We start from the raw sequence: 18,462 nt of genomic DNA, 5'->3' as shown, positions 1-18,462 counted from the left end.
GCAGAAAAATAATATATAAATTGTTAAAGAGTGCAATATGGCTATGCCTCGACATATGATTTATCCGAGTAGAAATTTGTGTACGACGCCGTCAAGTGGTTGGCCTCCATTACTCGGGTGTTTGTACACCTACAGTATAGCAGCTCGTCAATGTAAACATTAACGTTAGCTGCTGTTGGCTGTGTGCTGCGGGTGGCACACCTCAACAATGGCGGACGGGGTACTTCCGGTCATTTTGCTCAGTTTATTCAAAAGGAATAATAATAAAACTGAAGAGGAAGTCGTCATTCACGTCCATCGGGGTTGCATCCATTTTTTATATCTACGTGCGTGTATCCTCGATAATGATTTAGGCGCATCAGATTTGTTCCCGGAAATAATAAGCCCACACGTTAGCGAAGATGACTAAAAAAACGATGTCTTTGGACAGCTTTATTGCTGAGAAAAGGCCACCTGCTGAGCCAGAAGAGCCTACAACTAAGTCAATTCTGCATAATATGTGGCTAAAACAAGCAAACGAGGCAACAAAAACGAATGCACTGAGAGCCATATACAGTGTATCACAAAAGTGAGTACACCCCTTGCATTTCTGCAGCTATTTAAGTATATCTTTTCATTGGACAACACTGAATAAATGACACTTTGACACAACGAAAAGTAGTCTGTGTGCAGCTTATGTAAGAGAGTTCATTTATTTTCCCCTCAATATAACTCAAAATATAGCTATTAATATCTAAACCCCTGGCAACAAAACAGGCATGAAAATGGGTCAGGGGTTAAAAAGGTGAGAAGGGTGTGGAGGAAATATGTTCCAGTACACTGTACACCCCAACAAAATATTGAGCTATTTCGACCCACACTGTGTTTCAGCAGGGCCGTGCAGAGACCGGCGGAGGGGCGGGTGCTCGTAGATCAAAAGAAGCACATGAACAAGTATTTAATACACCTTAAAACAACATAACTTCAATTTTAACCAGCTTTAGATAATAATTGGCTGTGACTGTGACATACTTTAATTGGGAGGGGGCAACAGTGAATAGAAATCAAAACTGTCATCAACACTTTCTGGCTGTGACTCAGTCAGTCTGCCTCTTTTCTTCCTTCAACCTCTGCATCAAAACTTCCTTCCTCAACTTGTTCATCTGAGATCAAACCACATCAAATGGTCACTGAGCCACCAACAGCAGTTTTCTCAAAACTATTATTTCATTATTATCCATACTTAACAACTCTAGCACCTAATGATTAATAAAGCAATGACATAAAATCTTATAGTAAAATAACATTGCAATTGTGTTTATAATTGTATTTAATACCCGACTATCCTTGCAAACTTGTCCACTGCCTTTAGCAGCCTCATCCAACTCCTTTTTTTATCCCTCAATCTCCTTTCCCTACGAGGCATGTCTATGTAATGAAATATAAATATTTAAAAAAACAAAAAAACAGACTCCCCGGTGGCTTTTAGTTTTAAAGCTTTCTTAATTTCTTTCTCTCTCAATAACGATGGAGGTAGATTTGTGTTTTTATTATTCAATCAAAAAACAAAGTTACTTGTATCAAAAAGTTGCTTCAATCAAAATACAGTATATACTTTTAATCCCAAAAAAGTCACTTCAATAAAAAAAAAAATTGTTTTTGATTGCAAAAATAAATTTGAGACAAAAAAAGCATTTGAAAACTATTTTTCTTGATTAAAACAAATTTTTCCATTGAAGTAATGTTGTTTTGCGTTTGGGCCACATTTTGGCTAGGACATTTGTGTCTTTATTATTCAATCAACATTTAATAAAGCCAAGCATTTTCTTACTACTTTATTCTTGTTTAAAAAATAATTCGGTGGGGCAGTAACATGTTTAAAACTTATCATAATTCTTACATTTTGAAGTGCTTGAAAACCATTTATAAATGATACTTTGGTGAAAAAAGTGAAAAAAACATGTCTTATATATATGTATCTTTTTTCCAATGTAAAAAAGGGGCCGCTTCTTCGCGGTTTTCACTTATTGTGGCGGGTTCTGGTCCCCATTAACCGCGAAAAACGAGGGATCCATGTATGTCTGAAAAGCTTTAAGAAGCAAGAGTCATTCCCACCACTCGTCGGGCCGGTGTTGTGCCGACACCGGCCGTCAGCTCAAGTCCCAGCCGAAAATAACGCGTCTCAGGTGGACGACGGGAGCGATACGAGGCGCCCCAGTCAAGCGGCTCACTTCACCGCAGTCCTCCATCCGAGAGCATGCCGCTTAATTTGACTCAACAGTGTGTTTCTTCGTTTATATTACCGCTAAATACACAAGCTTGACGCCAATTTAACGGGAGCTATTTTTTTTCTCATGGGAGATTTGGCTAGCTCTGGCAGTGTTCAACGCAAGCTGCAACGAATGGCAGTAACTTTTTTATATCGCAAAATGTGAAAACGATTGAAACCATTACTCACCAAATTCAATCTGCTGGCAAATACAGGCAAGTGTGTATGCTGCGCTCTGGTCTGCCCCGGTGTGGATAAGGCCTGCTTTTTGTTTTCGCAGCTTTGCAATGCAACCAAAGGCTCTCCGAGCACTCCATGTTAACGTAAGGAGTGCGCGCGTTTGGAATAATGGAACGCAGCTTGGGCCGATGATTGGTTCTCGTCAGCGAAGCATCTAGAAGGATTTGCTGACTGTCCAAGTGTCCCTTTTTTAAAGAACCGATTTCTTAACTGCTCAGTTTACGTACTAAGTTAATCACATGATGATAATAATAATAATAATAATAATTAAATAAAACCTCCCGACCCCCCAACCCCCCTCCCCAAAAGAATTTCTCCTCGGATCTACGCAATTCACGTAGGTCGTCCTTTTTTACTTCAAAACGGCGAATTTCGCCGAAAGGTGAGAGATTTTCATGCCTTACAAAAGTGAGGACACCCCTTAAAAAACACGTACATCCCTAAATGTCCAAATTGAGTAGTGACTGTCATTTTCCCTCCAAAATGTCATGTGACTCATTACAGGAGTGCTTTCAGCATTGCTGCAGATACTGAAGAGGTGGGGGGTCAGCCTCTTAGTGCTTAGACCATACGCCGCACTCTACATCAAATTGGTGTGCATGGCTGTCACCCCAGCAGGAAGCCTCTTCTGAAGACGGTACACAAGAAAGCCCGCCCGTCTCATTAGACCATAGGACATGGTTCCAGTAAACCGTGTGCTTTGTTGACATGTCTTCAGCAACCATCAAGTTTTAGGAGAGACAGGTTGAAAAAAGGTTGATTCAGCATAAAGTTACATTTTCCCTGCAGTTGATGGTCGTTTTTAGCCGTGTCGTGTTATTTTATAAATACAGTAATTGTCTCTCACACATTGCCGGTCTGTGGAAAAAAAGGCCCACATCACACCGGTCCGTGGTGCAAAAAAGATTGGGGACCACTGTTGTAAACCTTATGAGTGACACAACTTGCAATTACAATTATGTAAACGCATAAATGCAAGTGTTATTAGTTTTTGTTCATTTGTTTACAGGTGGAAAACACTGTTAGGCAAGGGAAGACAAATTGATGTACCTCACAACACTGAATCTTGATGGACATACACTATATCAACAATCCATGCGTTGTACTTTGATGATGAACTTCCTTAAGTTTTTCTAATAATTTAAAACATTTTGATTTATTGACCTGTTTTGCACATGCACCAATCATTTTAAATAAAACAAATGGAATCATGTTGTCCAAATGTTTTATTGCGATCAATATCTGCAATTAAAAAGAATTACATAATATTTTTGTTTAAATGTACAGTACATACCTTTTGGTATTTCCTTGTAACAACTAAATCTATCAGTCCTTCTGCATTCGGCAACTGTAACATTATTTGGAATTTCACCTCATTTTGGTCACTCAAGGGGCCGGCGTATCAATCTACACCTCACGTCAACAGAGGCTGCAAGGGTTATAATTTTGTCCACGAATGATCAATGAAGTGATAAGAGCAAATATACAATCTTTAAGGTAGAGCCTTAGGTTTAAAGGACATTCTAAACTTTTGGTGAGGTAGAGCCACACTGGCGCTTTGAAGCTGGACTTCCAACCATATATATAGGCGCTTCCAGGAGTTCACGCAAAGCAAAGAAAGTCTCGGAGTTTCATCTACACCGTGCTGAATCCATGAGGTTCCATGGGTTTCTCTGGTTTGATTTTACAGTTTTAGCTTTGTCAACACACTGCTTATTTCAACCACACTTAATGTTGTTCTGTCTATACCAGAAGTTCGGAGCAGAGATGATCAAAGATGGCACCGTCCATATTTCAGGCTCAGGAAACCTGTACGCGTTGTTATAAACTTTTTTCCCCACAGAATAAATCATTTGTAAATTAAAGTCATATCAACAATGAAGAATTATTTAGAAGTTAAAACAAAATTGAGTTAAGTTCTTTTTGTCATGTATTTTACAAGTTAGACTGGTATACTGTATGTTCCGCTTTATGAAGCACAGCTAAACGTCTTCAATTTTCTCAAAAGTAGACAGTGCGCCTTATAATCCGATGCGCCTTACATATGGATCAATATTGGTTAATCATGGCATGACATTCCCTTCAGCGCAGCACCATCTAGTGGATGTGTAACGCAACACCAACCTCTACTACTACTACTACTACTAGTACTGCGCCTTATTATGCATTGCGGCCTATACATTGCGGCAAATAAGTATTTAGTCAACCACCAATTGCGCAAGTTCTCCTACTTGAAAAGATTAGAGAGGCCTGTAATTGTCAACGTGGGTAAATCTCAACCATGAGAGACAGAATGTGTGTGTGTGGGGGGGGGGGGGGGGGGGGGGGGGGATCACATTGTTTGATTTTTAAAGAATTTATTTCCAAATTAGAGTGGAAAATAAGTATTTGGTCAATACCAAAAGTTCATCTCAATACTTTGTTATGTACCCTTTGTTGGCAATAACGGAGGCCAAACGTTTTCTGTAACTCTTCACTCTTCGCTTGGTGTAAAGAAATCAACTGTGGGAGCAATTATTAGAAAATGGAAGACATACAAGACCACTGATAATCTCCCTTGATCTGGGGCTCCATGCAAGATCTCACCCCGTGGCGTCAAAATGATAACAAGAACGGTGAGCAAAAATCCCAGAACCACATGGGGGGACCTAGTGAATGACCTACAGAGAGCTGGGACCACAGTAACAAAGGCTACTATCAGTAACACAATGCGCCGCCAGGGAATCAAATCCTGCACTGCCAGACGTGTCCCCCTGCTGAAGCCAGTACACGTCCAGGCCCGTCTGCGGTTCGCTAGAGAGCATTTGGATGATCCAGAAGAGGACTGGGAGAATGTGTTATGGTCAGATGAAACCAAAATAGAACTTTTTGGTAGAAATAGAGGTTCTCGTGTTTGGAGGAGACAGAATACTTAATTGCATCCGAAGAATACCATACCCACTGTGAAGCATGGGGGTGGAAACATCATGCTTTGGGGCTCTTTTTCTGCAAAGGGACCAGGACAACTGATCTGTGTAAAGCAAAGAATGAATGGGGCCATGTATCGAGAGATTTTGAGTGAAAATCTTCCATCAGCAAGGTGATTGAAGATGAGACGTGGCTGGGTCTTTCAGCATGACAATGATCCCAAACACACAGCCAGGGCAACAAAGGAGTGGCTTCGTAAGAAGCATTTCAAGGTCCTGGAGTGGCCTAGCCAGTCTCCAGATCTCAACCCCATAGAAAATCTGTGGAGGGAGTTGAAAGTCTGTGTTGCCCAACGACAGCCCCAAACATCACTGCTCTAGAGGAGATCTGCATGGAGGAAAGGGCCAAAATGCCAGCAACAGTGTGTGAAAAGCTTGTGAAGAGTTTGGCCTCCGTTGTTGCCAACAAAGGGTACATAACACAGTATTGAGATGAACTTTTGGCATTGACCAAATACTTATTTTCCACCCTGATTTGCAAATAAATTCTTTAAAAATCAAACAATGTGATTTTTTTGTTTTTTTTTCCACATTCTGTCTCTCCTGGTTGAGGTTTACCCATCTTGACAATTACAGACCTCTCTAATATTTTCAAGTGGGAGAACTTGCACAATTAGTGGTTGACTAAATACTTATTTGCCCCACTGTACATACATACATAATATAAACACTGCATATTCTCGACATTGGGCACATGCCTTCTATAAATGGTAAAATTGAGTAAATAATTAACCATGCAAGCACGGCCCCAATGTATTACGAGACAGGTTTAATCGGTTAATAAACACCTAACATTCACACTCTAGTGAGAAATAGACTGAGGAAATCACCTGATCTGGTTTCTCTCTTTCTCCATCTCCACACTCTCAGCCTCCAGGAACTGGTTACGCTAGAGAAGGACACACTCCACGCTATTTAATCTTGTTACAGACCTCAAATAACATCCAACTCTAGCAAAAATATACAATGCTTTTACAAATTAATTTAGTCAGACATTGTTTTTGGATTTAGATAAGCCCTACCTTCTGACAATTATCCAGCTGTTTGGTCAGTTCCTCAATAAAGTCTTTCCTACTGAGGCCCCCTAGAGTGGCGGCCCGCATGCTGTACTGGGTTGATATGGCCTACCACATAGGAGATGCATGACATTAAAAAAAAAAGTGTACATTAAGACAATGTTAGCATTTCATGTTAAGTTTACCGGAACATCGTTCCTTCTTTTCAACAGAGAATCGTAAGCTGAATATCGTGTGCGAGGGGGAATGAAGGTGGGTCCGCTCATAAACACGGGACTGTTGCTGCGACTGTTGAAAGTGTGCAGGTTCAACTCTGAGGTGGCAGGGGAAATTCCGCTCTGGATGAAGACAAAAATGAGTATCATTAATGTTTATTGTGTAATTAAACTGGATCTTACTCTTATAGATGATTCCAAAATAGACTGCCAGGCCACACCAGTGAGTCATGACATAGTTCCGTATTTTTCGGACTATAAGTCGCAGTTTTTTTTCATAGTTTGCCTAGGGGTGCGACTTATACTCAGGAGCGAATTATGTGTGAAATTATTAACACATTATGATATCATTCCACATGTTATTTTGGTGTTTTGAAGTGACACTGATGGTTTGGTAAACTTGTTAGCATGTTCTTTATGCTATAGTTATCTGAATAACTCTTCATAGCTATGGCTACGTTCGCGTTCTGCCTTTGGCAATCAATGTGTGTTCAATTGTATTATTGACTTTTTTATATTGAAATGCATTTATGCTCTTAGTTTGTGGCGCTTTCACACCCACGTGGGGACGCACTCGCCCTTGTTTACGTGAAGAAGAGCGCTCACACCAGAAGAAGATGGACAGCTACGCAGCTCTGAGTGAGTGGGCGAGTTAGTGAGAGAGAAACACGGCTGCGAACCTACGTTCATTGTTTATGCTTGTAAAATATCTCTGCGGAGGCAACGCCTGTGTGTATCATCTTTTCTGTTGTTGTTGTGTGTTTTCCACCCGCGATCGGAAAATTAGAGCCAGTTGTGAGGTGGTTTCAACGATAAGCTAATGCTAGCGAAAGCATGCTAACCATTTGTGTCATTGCTGTTATAACACCTAATTATCATTGATTTACGTTGATGCGAACCTGTTTGGTATCGAGGACGAAATTGATTCAGCAAATTATACAGACGTCCAGCATCGTCATTTGGGAGTTTAGCTCGCTGTATAGCCAGGACCGAGCCGTAGCGTCCTGGTGAGGACAGTATAGTCGCATTTCGTTGTTCATGCATCATGTAACATCACGCTGTACACTTATTCAGCATGTTGTTCTCTATTGTATTTTTATATTAAATTGCCTTTCAAGATGACAAATCTCAGACATGTCCAAAGTCCGGCCCGGGGGCCAAATGCGGCCCTTGGTCAAATTTAATCCGGCCCCCAGCCTCTGTCATAAAATCAATAACTTAATAACACTTAATAAATTGTTCAGAAGTACTGCTACCAGCATATGAAGTATCTTACACACTAAATGCTGCTCCTCATTTACCCACTAAAAGGCAGCAGCACTCTAAGCAACATTACCCCGTGTGACTCTTTACTCCCAATTTTCTAAAATGGCGACAATCAACAAAAAAAAAAGTTGACTGCGACGGCAGACGCTTCAAGGATAGGTGGAAATTGGACTATTTCTTCACTAAAATATGCAACAACTGTGTCTGCCTCATTGTCAAAGAGACAGTCACTGTTTTTAAAGTGTTCAATTTGAGGCGATATTACCAAACAAGACACACTGACATGTACGACAAGATTACAGGGAAGATACGTATCGAGAAATTGAAGCAACTTGAAGCTAGTTTAATTTTACAGCAACAGTATTTCACAAGAGCCCGAGAGTCGAAAGAGAACGCCACAAAGGCTGGTTGCGAGATTGTTGAAATTATTAATTTAAAAAAAAAATAAAGCAAATGTGACACAAGGAATGGCTTGCTAAAATTTGCTTAGGTATATTGTTCTACCTAAAGAACGTCAGCCAAGGTCGGCCCCCCACATTTTTACCACACCAAATCTGGCCCCCTTTGCAAAACGTTTGGACACCCCTGACATATCTGTTCTATGTGTTGGATTTCATGAAGTAAATTTCCCCCAAAAATGCGACTTACACTCCGGTGCAACTTATATATGTTTTTTTTCTCTTCGTTGGGCATTTTATGGCTGGTGCGACTTATACTTAGGTGCGACTTGTAGTCCGAAAAATACGGTAGGTCATCAGAAAACCAAATTCACTTAATTTGTCTGAGTTTTCAATTATAAAATAATTTCTCCATGTATCGATTTTTGAAGTAATCAAAACAGTTTTGTACCGATACAGATACTAGTTTCGGAAGGGGCTCTGATACGTTATTCAAATGCTGGCATCAGTATCAGCTATTACCAAGGAATAATGCGCTGATGCTGCACAGTATGTACTCTTCAAGATTTTGGTTCTTCGAAGAAGCAGAAGAAGGAGGAAAAATATGTTGTTGTTTTTTTAGCCTCGGAGTGTTTTTACTCTGGTGTCGTTGAATGTGCTCATTTAGCTGCAGAGGTGGATAGTAACGCGTTACATTGGCTCCGTTACATTTACTTGATTAACTTTGAGAAAAATGTACTTGGAGTAGTTTCACTAAGACATGCTTTTTACTTTTACTTGAATAGATTTGTGAAGAAAAAATTCTACTCTTACCCCGCTACTTTGGGCAAGACTAGTCGTTACGTTTTCCCTCTTTATTCTACATTTTAGATTTTACGTTTTTTTTTTTTTTTTTTTTGCCAGACTCCAACAGTGTGTCAACCAGTTTCACCAATGAGATGTCACGACAATAATCACAGCCCTGCGCCCCGTGTTATGTCAATAGTTTATGACGTTTATGGTTGAACACAAAAGCGTAACGTTGGGAAAAAATCACTACCTCCTGAGTCATGTCCTGCTGATAATCAGGTAAATTGCATTATTATGTATATTGCACACAACAATATTCCACTCTCGCAATGTTTTTCAGCTATATCTGATGATATTTTTGTATTATTAAAAGCAAGGGCACAGCTAAACTCAACAAAAAAAAAATAAAAATAAAACCTTTTCATCTAGAGTATGATTAATGTATGATTATCTGAAAAAATGTCTGCATAGGCTGCAAATAAATATATTGTAAAATAAATAATGTAGAAAATATATTAGGGCTGTCAAATTATCGCGTTAATGGGCGTTAATGAATTTTTTAAATTAATCACGTTAAAATAGTTGACGCAATTAACGCACTAGGCCCGCTCAGACAGATTTAAATGTCAGTACAGTGAAAGGCCAACTTGTTAATTGTGTTTTATGGAGTTTTCCCGCCCTCTGCTGGCGCTTGGGTGTGACTTGCATATGTTATGTGGCTTAATGTCGCCCTCTGCTGGCGAATCAGTGCAGCTGATTATTAGGGTTTCGGCGCGTTTTTCTGATGTGATTATATGTCGACGCGAACTCACACTAATAGACAGTGCTATTCAGACCAGCTAACGTCCGCATCCAGTATTCGGTGGCAGTTCTCATAGCCCCATCACACTGTTTGTGTCTAATACATGCATCGCTTGTGAGTTATATTCCTCCTTTGTTTATATTCATGAGCATTAGATAGTTATTGATGATGTGTATTTGAATTTGTTCACATATACAGTGCTGCTCGAAAGTTTGTGAACCCCACAGCGATGGTCAGATTTTTTGTAAAAAAAACTAAAATAACCTTATTAAATGTTAAGTTATACCCAAATCCACAATACTGACATTCCAAATAATGGACTGAAACAAAAGAAATAGTTATATTGTCATTCTTTATTTAACAAAAGTGGTTGATTTAAGAAAAACTCAGATATCATGTGTGCAAAAGTATGTGAACCCCTTCAGTTAATAGGATATTGCGCCTCCTTTTGCAGAGATTACCTCAACCAAACGGTTTCTGTAGTGACTAATCAGCCTCTCACATCTACTTTGGGGGATTTTTGCCCATTCTTCCTTGCAGAACGCAGTCAGTTGAGAGAGGTTTGATGGGCGTCTGGCATGAACTGCTCGCTTCAGGTCCCGCCACAGCATTTCAATGGGATTTAGGTCAGGACTTTGACTGGGCCAGTCCAGAACACGAATCTTCTTCTTTTTCAGCCATTCCTTGGTTGTATTGCTGGAATGCTTTGGATCATTATCATGTTGCATGATCCACCTTCTGCCAAGCTTTAACTTCAAAACAGATGGCGTCAGGTTATGTTCTAGGATTTGACATTTTCCTCAGAATTCATGATTCCCTGGACTATGTGGAGTTGTCAGGGTCCTGAGGATGAAAAGCAAGCCCAGATCTTGACATTCCCACCTCCATGCTTCACTGTTGGGAGAAGGTTCTTTTGGTGGTATGCAGTGTTGACTTTTCGCCAGACATGGCGGTTTTGGTTGTGACCAAACACTTCAATTTTGCACCTACATCAGTTGATGAAAACTCTTTTTAATTTAGTCTCGACAACACAACTGTTAAAAAAACAAAAAAAAAACTACTGAATTGATTGATTAGGAAATCAGGTTGAAATAATAGAAAATTCCAAAATGTTGAGGGGGTTCACAAACTTTTGAGCAGCACTGTATGGTGAAATGCAGTTACATTGTTAGATGCTTGTGAGCTAATTGGCTAGTGCTACTGCTCAAATGGACACGTGTGTGTACATTTTATGTTATTCTGTGATTTATGCAAGTTATTGACACATTATTTTCAGTTTTACAAAAATACAAGAAACGTGCTCCTGTCAAAAAGAGATGACTTCAGTAAAGCCCATGCAACTTTGCCACACCGTCTGATTTCTTTTTGAAACTTATGTTTGCTATCTGTCAATTTGTGTACTCACACACATTGAGGACAGAATAGGGCTACTAGTTTATTTTTTGATTGAAAATTTTACAAATTTTATTAAAACGAAAACACTAAGAGGCGTTTTAATATAACATTTCTATAACTTGTACTAATATTCATCTTTTAAGAACTACAAGTCTTTCTATCCATGGATCACTTTAACAGAATGTTAATAATGTTAATGCCATCTTGTTGATTTATTGTTATAATAAACAAATACAGTCCTTATGTACCGTATGTTGAATGTATATATCCATCTTGTCTTATCTTTCCAGTCCAACAATAATTTACAGAAAAATATGGCATATTTTATAGATGGTTTGAATTGCGATTAATTGCGATTAATTACGATTAATTAATTTTTAAGCTGTAATTAACTCGATTAAAATTTTTAATCGTTTGACTGCCCTAAAATATATAAATACATTTTAAATGACAGTTAGCCAATCAAACATGCATTTGAGTGGGTGGGGAATGGACCAGAATATTCAGCAAGTGAAAAGGGGTAAATATAATTCTGAACATAATTAAACTAATTAGCTAAATAATGGTCGCCGCAATTCTATCCTTACAACATATGGGAAGGCAATCTAAATGACCTACCGTATATAACTGAATGCATGATACTGTATAATGCAAATAACGCCCTTGGTTAAAAGCATATGTTTCAAGCTGAAATGCTACCAACCTTAAACTCGTTTGTCCGATAAAGTGTGTTAAAATCAGCAGATGCGTTCACATTCATGCTGTAGGGACTGTTGAACACTCGGGGACCTTCAACAAAAAATCCCTGCAAAAAAAACATACACATAAGTTATATGATATTCATTTAACTTTATACCTAAAATAAAATATTCTTCACATTTCAAACCTGAAAAAATGCATCTACATTGCCATACAAATGAATTGTAAAGCAGAAGAAAATTAATGTATGGAAACGGCCACAGCATACATAAAATCTGTATTTATACCAACAGATGGCACTGTTTGACAATTGGTTAGCCGCATGTGGTCTATGCCCATTTTCTGTACCACTTGTCTTTACAGTCTTTGTTGATTGGTAGGCTATCCCAGCTTACTTTAAGCGAGAGGGACTACACACTGGACAGTTGCACAATATATGGACGAATACCTAAGCAACTCACATTCACACATATAGCCAATTTATTGATTCATGCATGTTTTTTGCTTTCCCAACTATGAATCACACAAAGATACTCTGAAAAACGCACACACACAATGGAAGGCACTCATCAGTCCCACGCACCCGATCACTTTCTAAGTCCCGCGAGGCGATTGACTCCATGGACCCTTGGAAGTTGTTGGGCCCCGACCGAGTGGTCTCCCACCGGGACAGCCTGGGGCCATTCTCCCCCAGTGACCCTCCGCCTCCTTGACCATCTGCAATCTTGCTACTACTACTACTCAAGCCATTGGACTTCAGATCATTTTCAAGGAACAGCTGATATTTGGGGCTGGGTGGCACAGTTCGAGGAGTGGAGGGCTCCTCCTCTGATAGACTATCCGACTGCTTGTTTGATTCACTTTCAGGCTCCTGAAAATAAAAAAGGAAATATTTCGGTTATAATATGGGGACAGAGGCCTCCTACACAGCAGGGGTGTTTTTAGTGAGCTTAAGTGAAAGTTGCAATACCGTAATTTTCAGACTATAAACCGCTACTTCCCCCCCCTCATTTTGAATCCTGTGGCTTACAGTCCAGTGCGGCTTATTTGTTGATTTATTTAGGTTAATAGGCAACACTTTATTTGAAAGTGGCGTCATAACACTGTCATAATTATGACATGACACTGTCATGAGCATTAATGACAGATGTCTTCAAGAGTCAGCCAGGCAATTTTGTCACTGACTCCATTTATGTCCAGCTCGGATGTTTTATATCCATTCAAAAGTGAGATAATTTGCCGGATGACGCTATATGTAATAAGCATTCATTAGTGCTCATGGCAGGGTCATGTCATAAATATTACGGTCTTATGACAGTCTTATGACACCGCTGTCAAGTAAAGGGTTACCGGTTAATATCCATAGACTTAAAAAATCTATTGACCTGACACTTCGTTGCGTTGCGTGACGCCTTATCAGAGCGGGCCGAGCTTCATTTAGTAATAGCCATAGACGGCACAAGCTCATGTCGGATTTAAGCTTGGATTTACTTACGATGCGATTTAACTACGAAAGCTGTACCATATACAAACAGGAAGGATTGTCTCAAGAGTGATTTTTTCGAAGATTCAAGGTAAATATTTTATTTTTCGTACCATGCATGTGTGATTGAAGCATTTATTCGCAGGAATATTCTTCTTTGTTTCCACATGGAGGCGGCTAATTTTCGTAACTGCCTAGCCTCATAGTTGGCAATATTTACACGAAATAAATGCTACCTGCACAGTTTCTTTGCTTTTAACCAAGAATCGAGACTTTATGTCCATATCTATGAAGAATTCGAGGATTTAAGCATTTATTCACAAGAATTTTCGCGAGAAAAGCTCCTTTTCCGCCAGGCGGCCGCTAGCCTCATTCGCCAACATAGTAGCATGGTACTTCGTCAATATACGTAAAATAAACACTAACTGTACGGTTTCTTTGCTTTTAACCAAGAATCGATACTGGTTTATGTCCACATCTATGAAGAATTCGGGGATTTAAGCATTTATTCACAATACTTTTCGCCAGAATAGCTCCTTTTATGCAACGGTACTTCGTCAATATACGTAAAATAACACTAACTGTACGGTTTCTTTGCTTTAGAATAATAATCAAGACTGTTTTACGTCCATATCTATGAAGGATTCGGGGATTTAAGCATTTATTCACAAGAATTTTCGCCAGAAAAGCTCCTTTTTCCGCCAGGCAGCCGCTAGCCTCATTCGCTAACATTGTGGCATAGTACTTCATCAATATATGTAAAATAAACACTAATTGTATGGTTTCTTTGCATTTAACTAAGAAACGAGACTGTTTTACATCAATATCTATGAAGACTTCGGGAATTTAAGCATTTATTCACAAGAATTTTTGCCAGATCAGCTGTTTACTCCAGGCGGCCACTAGCCTCATTCGCTAACAGTATATAGTGTATAATGATAATAAAGTGATATTCTATTCTATAATAAATTGTGATTGTATATACAATTTATTAATGATTTGTTTACATATTATTTATGATTGATTCTGCATGTTTTCCTCAAGTATTAAGTTTCTGATGTTAAACAGTGATTTATTATTAGCTGTTGAAAACTTGCAGTAGATAAAAAAAAAATTAAGTTGATATTTTGGTCAAAAACTTATATGGTAAATATTGCCATTGATCCTGAAAATATAGGTGATTATCTCTGCATTTGGTGATTTTGTGCACCTAGTGTAAAATCTGAGACTTTTATAGCCATTTTAGGTTGTGCTATACTTATATAGAAAACAATTAATCAGGATTTTATATGGGAACAAATTTTTTCATCCCATTGCTCAAGGAGACTCATATATGGCTAAGGTAGGTGCCTATTTGGGTTTTAGGTCGGTAGCAGCTTTGGTTTTGCAAATATTTGAATTTTAAGTTTTTGAAAATAGACCCCCTACGAATCGGCCCCGTTTCCCATGACATGTCAATAGGTTATTAAGTCTATGTAATATCTTTTGGTGTAAATATCCCATCATACAGTGACACAGCTGCGGCTTAGAGTCCGATGCAGCTTAGCTATGAACAAATGCCGTTTTCGTGTCAAATTAGGTGGGTGGCGGCTTATAGTCAGGTGCGCCAAATTGGTCTGAAGATTACGGTATATTTATGTACATATTTTCATGCATAGTTGAAATATATTACTACTAGTAGTAACATATTACTACAATAGACCTTTAGTTATGATGCTAAATGGTGCACCTTTAAATTTATCGTAACTGCATGCTTGAATCAGCTATTCTTTTTCCCAGAAACCCCAACAATCTTTTCTCATCAGACAAACAGATGTCCAACATCCTGCTTCAACGCTTGCTGAAAAAGCAGTTATTCCACTGCTTTTATAGTCCATTGCAAGGAGTGAGGGTACACTATTCATGAATAGATATTTTGCTTTTGATTGAACTTTCAGGATGTACCTAATACATGCACTATAGTACAGCACTATACATCTAAAGTTCGGACTACACTTGTATTTGTAAAATTGTTTAATGGTTCAGTACTTTTTGCAAAACATGCTATTCCACAACATGGAACAACATGGGAAAATTCACAACGTAATTTTCCGTGATCAAAATAGAAAATTATAAAAAAAAAATTAAAAAAAGGGGGGGGGTCTGTCATTTTTTTGTGCACAATTCTATACTGCTGTGAATTTTTCCTAATTGTTCCAATAGCAGAGTCATTGCAACAGTCATTGTCCATTTTAGGTTCATCCTGGAAAATTTTCCAAAAGGCAAATACCCAAACATTTTGTCATAGCGGTGTATTTGAAAAAACATTCAGATACAGAAATATAGGTAGTCCCCGAGTTGCGAACAAGTTCCGTTCCTATGCTGGCAACGTAAACCGAATTTCAGCGTAAATCGGAATTAACCCTTTAAGTACCCCTGAATCTCAAAGTAACTATCCAAAAAGTCCAAAAATATTGTATTTTGTGTAATGATGAACACTGCCATCTTGTGGTAGCGTTGGGTCTGGCTAGACTGTCGCCTTGTATAATTGAGAAGGAGACTTGTCTGACATGGCTAATTGAGAGCTGCGCTCTGGTTTGTCCCACATAAGGATGTAAGTTGTTTCAGCTAATATATATTTGTGTATGGATTTGTAAATAAGGTTAGAGCTACAGTTTGTGGAGTTATGTGTGAACGATTTGCTATGAGAATTGTAAATAAATTAGCATTCATAGCATTTAAGCTTGCGGACGTTTGTTCGGCAAATTAGGCTAATTTAATCAACTAAATTTACGTATTGATCAGAGTAGATCGGGGGTCGGCATCCCGTGTTTTGAGAGCCGCATGTGTCTCTTTAGCACTACCCTAGTGGCTCCCTTGGAGCATTTTCAAAAATGTTTGAAAATGGAAAAAGATGAATGTGGGAAATATATTTTTTGTTTTGATATGGTTTCTGTAGGAGGACAAAAATGACACATTCTTAACGTTTTCCAATGCTGCAAAAATGTTTTGAATAAATATTAAATTTCAACATTTCTGTGACTATTATAATCAACGATCCACTCGCCCTCACTATCCCCTCGGGGCACCTGCGCTTGACAGTTGACGTTCGTTAATCTTGCAATATGATTGGCCGAAGAGTCGAAATGCTCTCCCATAAAATGCCTGTTTAAAAATGAACAGTTGTCACAACAACGCTTGCACGAACTGTTAGGTTCTTTTTTTCTATAACCATGGATGATTTACAGTATATTAAGCCTGTCGCAATATGCAATAATTCCATTTATCTCGTGATGAATAAAAATGAAGGCGGTAATTTTTCCGCTGCGATTTATCGCCTCGCGTGCATGTGCGTGCGCGTGTGCGGCACACGTGCTGTTATGAGCTCGGATTCCTCGTTACCAACTGCGCAAAATGCATCTTTGTTCTAGGTCCGGCAAAAACTAGCACCGGAGCCAATCGTTCCCATTATATCCTATTGCTCAACGTATACCGGCCGCGTCAGTGCTCCGGAGTGACTGTGGACCATCTACGTCGCGCCAGTGTTGTTGACGTGTGGGCGCTGCCGTCAGGAGTGACATTTCATGTGGGGCGGCTATTTTTCGGCACAACGCCGGATATTTAAAACAATTTTTACAATTGTTACCGACTTGGCTGCTACGAACAACCTCGCTTTGACAACGAACAGCTGAATGAAATTAAGAGCGCTGTGCTTCAAACTGTTTATGAAAGTCGATTGTCATATGCTGGTGTAACCCAGCTACAAATAAAGGGTTAATTAAATTTAGGAAAAAAAACAAAAAACAAAGAAAGGGTTAATTAAATTTAGAAGAAATAAATAAAATAAAATAGCATTACAATAAACAATCCTTCTCTTTCAACATTATAAAATAAAACTGCAACTTGAAAACAAATTAAATTGAAAATAAAGAAGCACTTAATAAAAGTAAGCCCCTCCCCCAGCTGAGCTTGATGGCTGAGATCGACAGAAGCCTCACATAGCCACAAGCAGCTGGAGAGAGAAGACCATGCTAAACAGAGTGACGAGGTAGGAAGAAAAACGATTTGATAAAACAGTTAAAAAAGTGACTAAAACCCAGAATATTCATATCCTAGCTCAACAGGGACATCGGCAGAACACTTGAGAAGTGATCAGGAGCGTGGAAAACGCGTCTATTGAGCTTAAACTGTCTCGGTAAGCAAGCGTTCTACTCGGAGCAGACGAGCTAACGGCTAATGCTAACGATGCAGACGAGCAAACGGTTAATGCTAACAATGGTTTTCCTAATCATTAGGTAAAGAATGCTAAACTTTATTTTTATTATTGAAAATAATAATTTTGTTTTGTTGGATAAAAAATGGAAAAGATGCATCTGAAATTGAAAGTTCAATGTTAAGTGAAATGACACTGTTAAAAATAACATTGTGTGTGATTGTTACAAATTCATGTACAAAGTAAATGTACAGTAAATTTATTTTGATATGATTTATCTCTCAAAATGAGATGAGTAAAATACCTGTTTGTAAAAAAAAAAACTACAACAGGTCAGGTCTTTTTGTGAGACTGGATTAAAGATAAGAAGATTCTGGAAATTTGATGGCGAGCTTCCCAGCGTGAAAGACCAAGAAACTTCATCCTTCATGGACAACGCTTCAGTGTGGTAGGACAATACCAACTGACAGGATTCCATACAAACTTTGGAGAAAGAAATACCTTAAACAGGATTAAGGGGGAAAAAAGTGATCACTAGAGTGAAAGACATTTTTGTTTATTATTTTTGGGCCCAATTTTATTTTCTTATATTGTTCTATTGTTCTGTATTGCATTGTTGTTATTGTTGTAGCACGAAGTAAAAAATAATTGCAAACTGCATTATCTGAGCTATTCATTCATGGTTACAGTACAACACTTAGCTCCCTAGTCGAATTGGAATCTTCTGATTATTTTGCGCACTTGTTACAAAGA

The 18,462-nt window shown here is 38.7% G+C and overlaps 1 protein-coding gene across 5 annotated transcripts in view; it reads right to left on the bottom strand.

Annotated features, from left to right (window-relative positions):
• Window positions 1-18,462, bottom strand: part of LOC130905354 (cingulin-like protein 1) — a 124,917-nt gene that overhangs the window by 18,307 nt on the left and 88,148 nt on the right. For all 5 annotated transcript variants that reach the window (XM_057818670.1, XM_057818667.1, XM_057818669.1 and 2 more), the window contains 5 exons: window positions 12,618-12,905; window positions 12,039-12,140; window positions 6,656-6,808; window positions 6,477-6,578; window positions 6,285-6,343 (listed from right to left, as the gene is read on the bottom strand). In XM_057818670.1, the coding sequence (XP_057674653.1) occupies window positions 6,285-6,343; window positions 6,477-6,578; window positions 6,656-6,808; window positions 12,039-12,140; window positions 12,618-12,905 (704 nt within the window). The remainder of the gene's footprint in view (window positions 1-6,284; window positions 6,344-6,476; window positions 6,579-6,655; window positions 6,809-12,038; window positions 12,141-12,617; window positions 12,906-18,462) is intronic.

This window comes from Corythoichthys intestinalis, chromosome 17, assembly GCF_030265065.1.
Source record: "Corythoichthys intestinalis isolate RoL2023-P3 chromosome 17, ASM3026506v1, whole genome shotgun sequence".
Lineage (NCBI taxonomy): Eukaryota > Metazoa > Chordata > Actinopteri > Syngnathiformes > Syngnathidae > Corythoichthys > Corythoichthys intestinalis.
The sequence above is the reverse complement of the archived record's forward strand: the minus strand, read 5'-3'. Positions and strand labels throughout refer to the sequence as shown.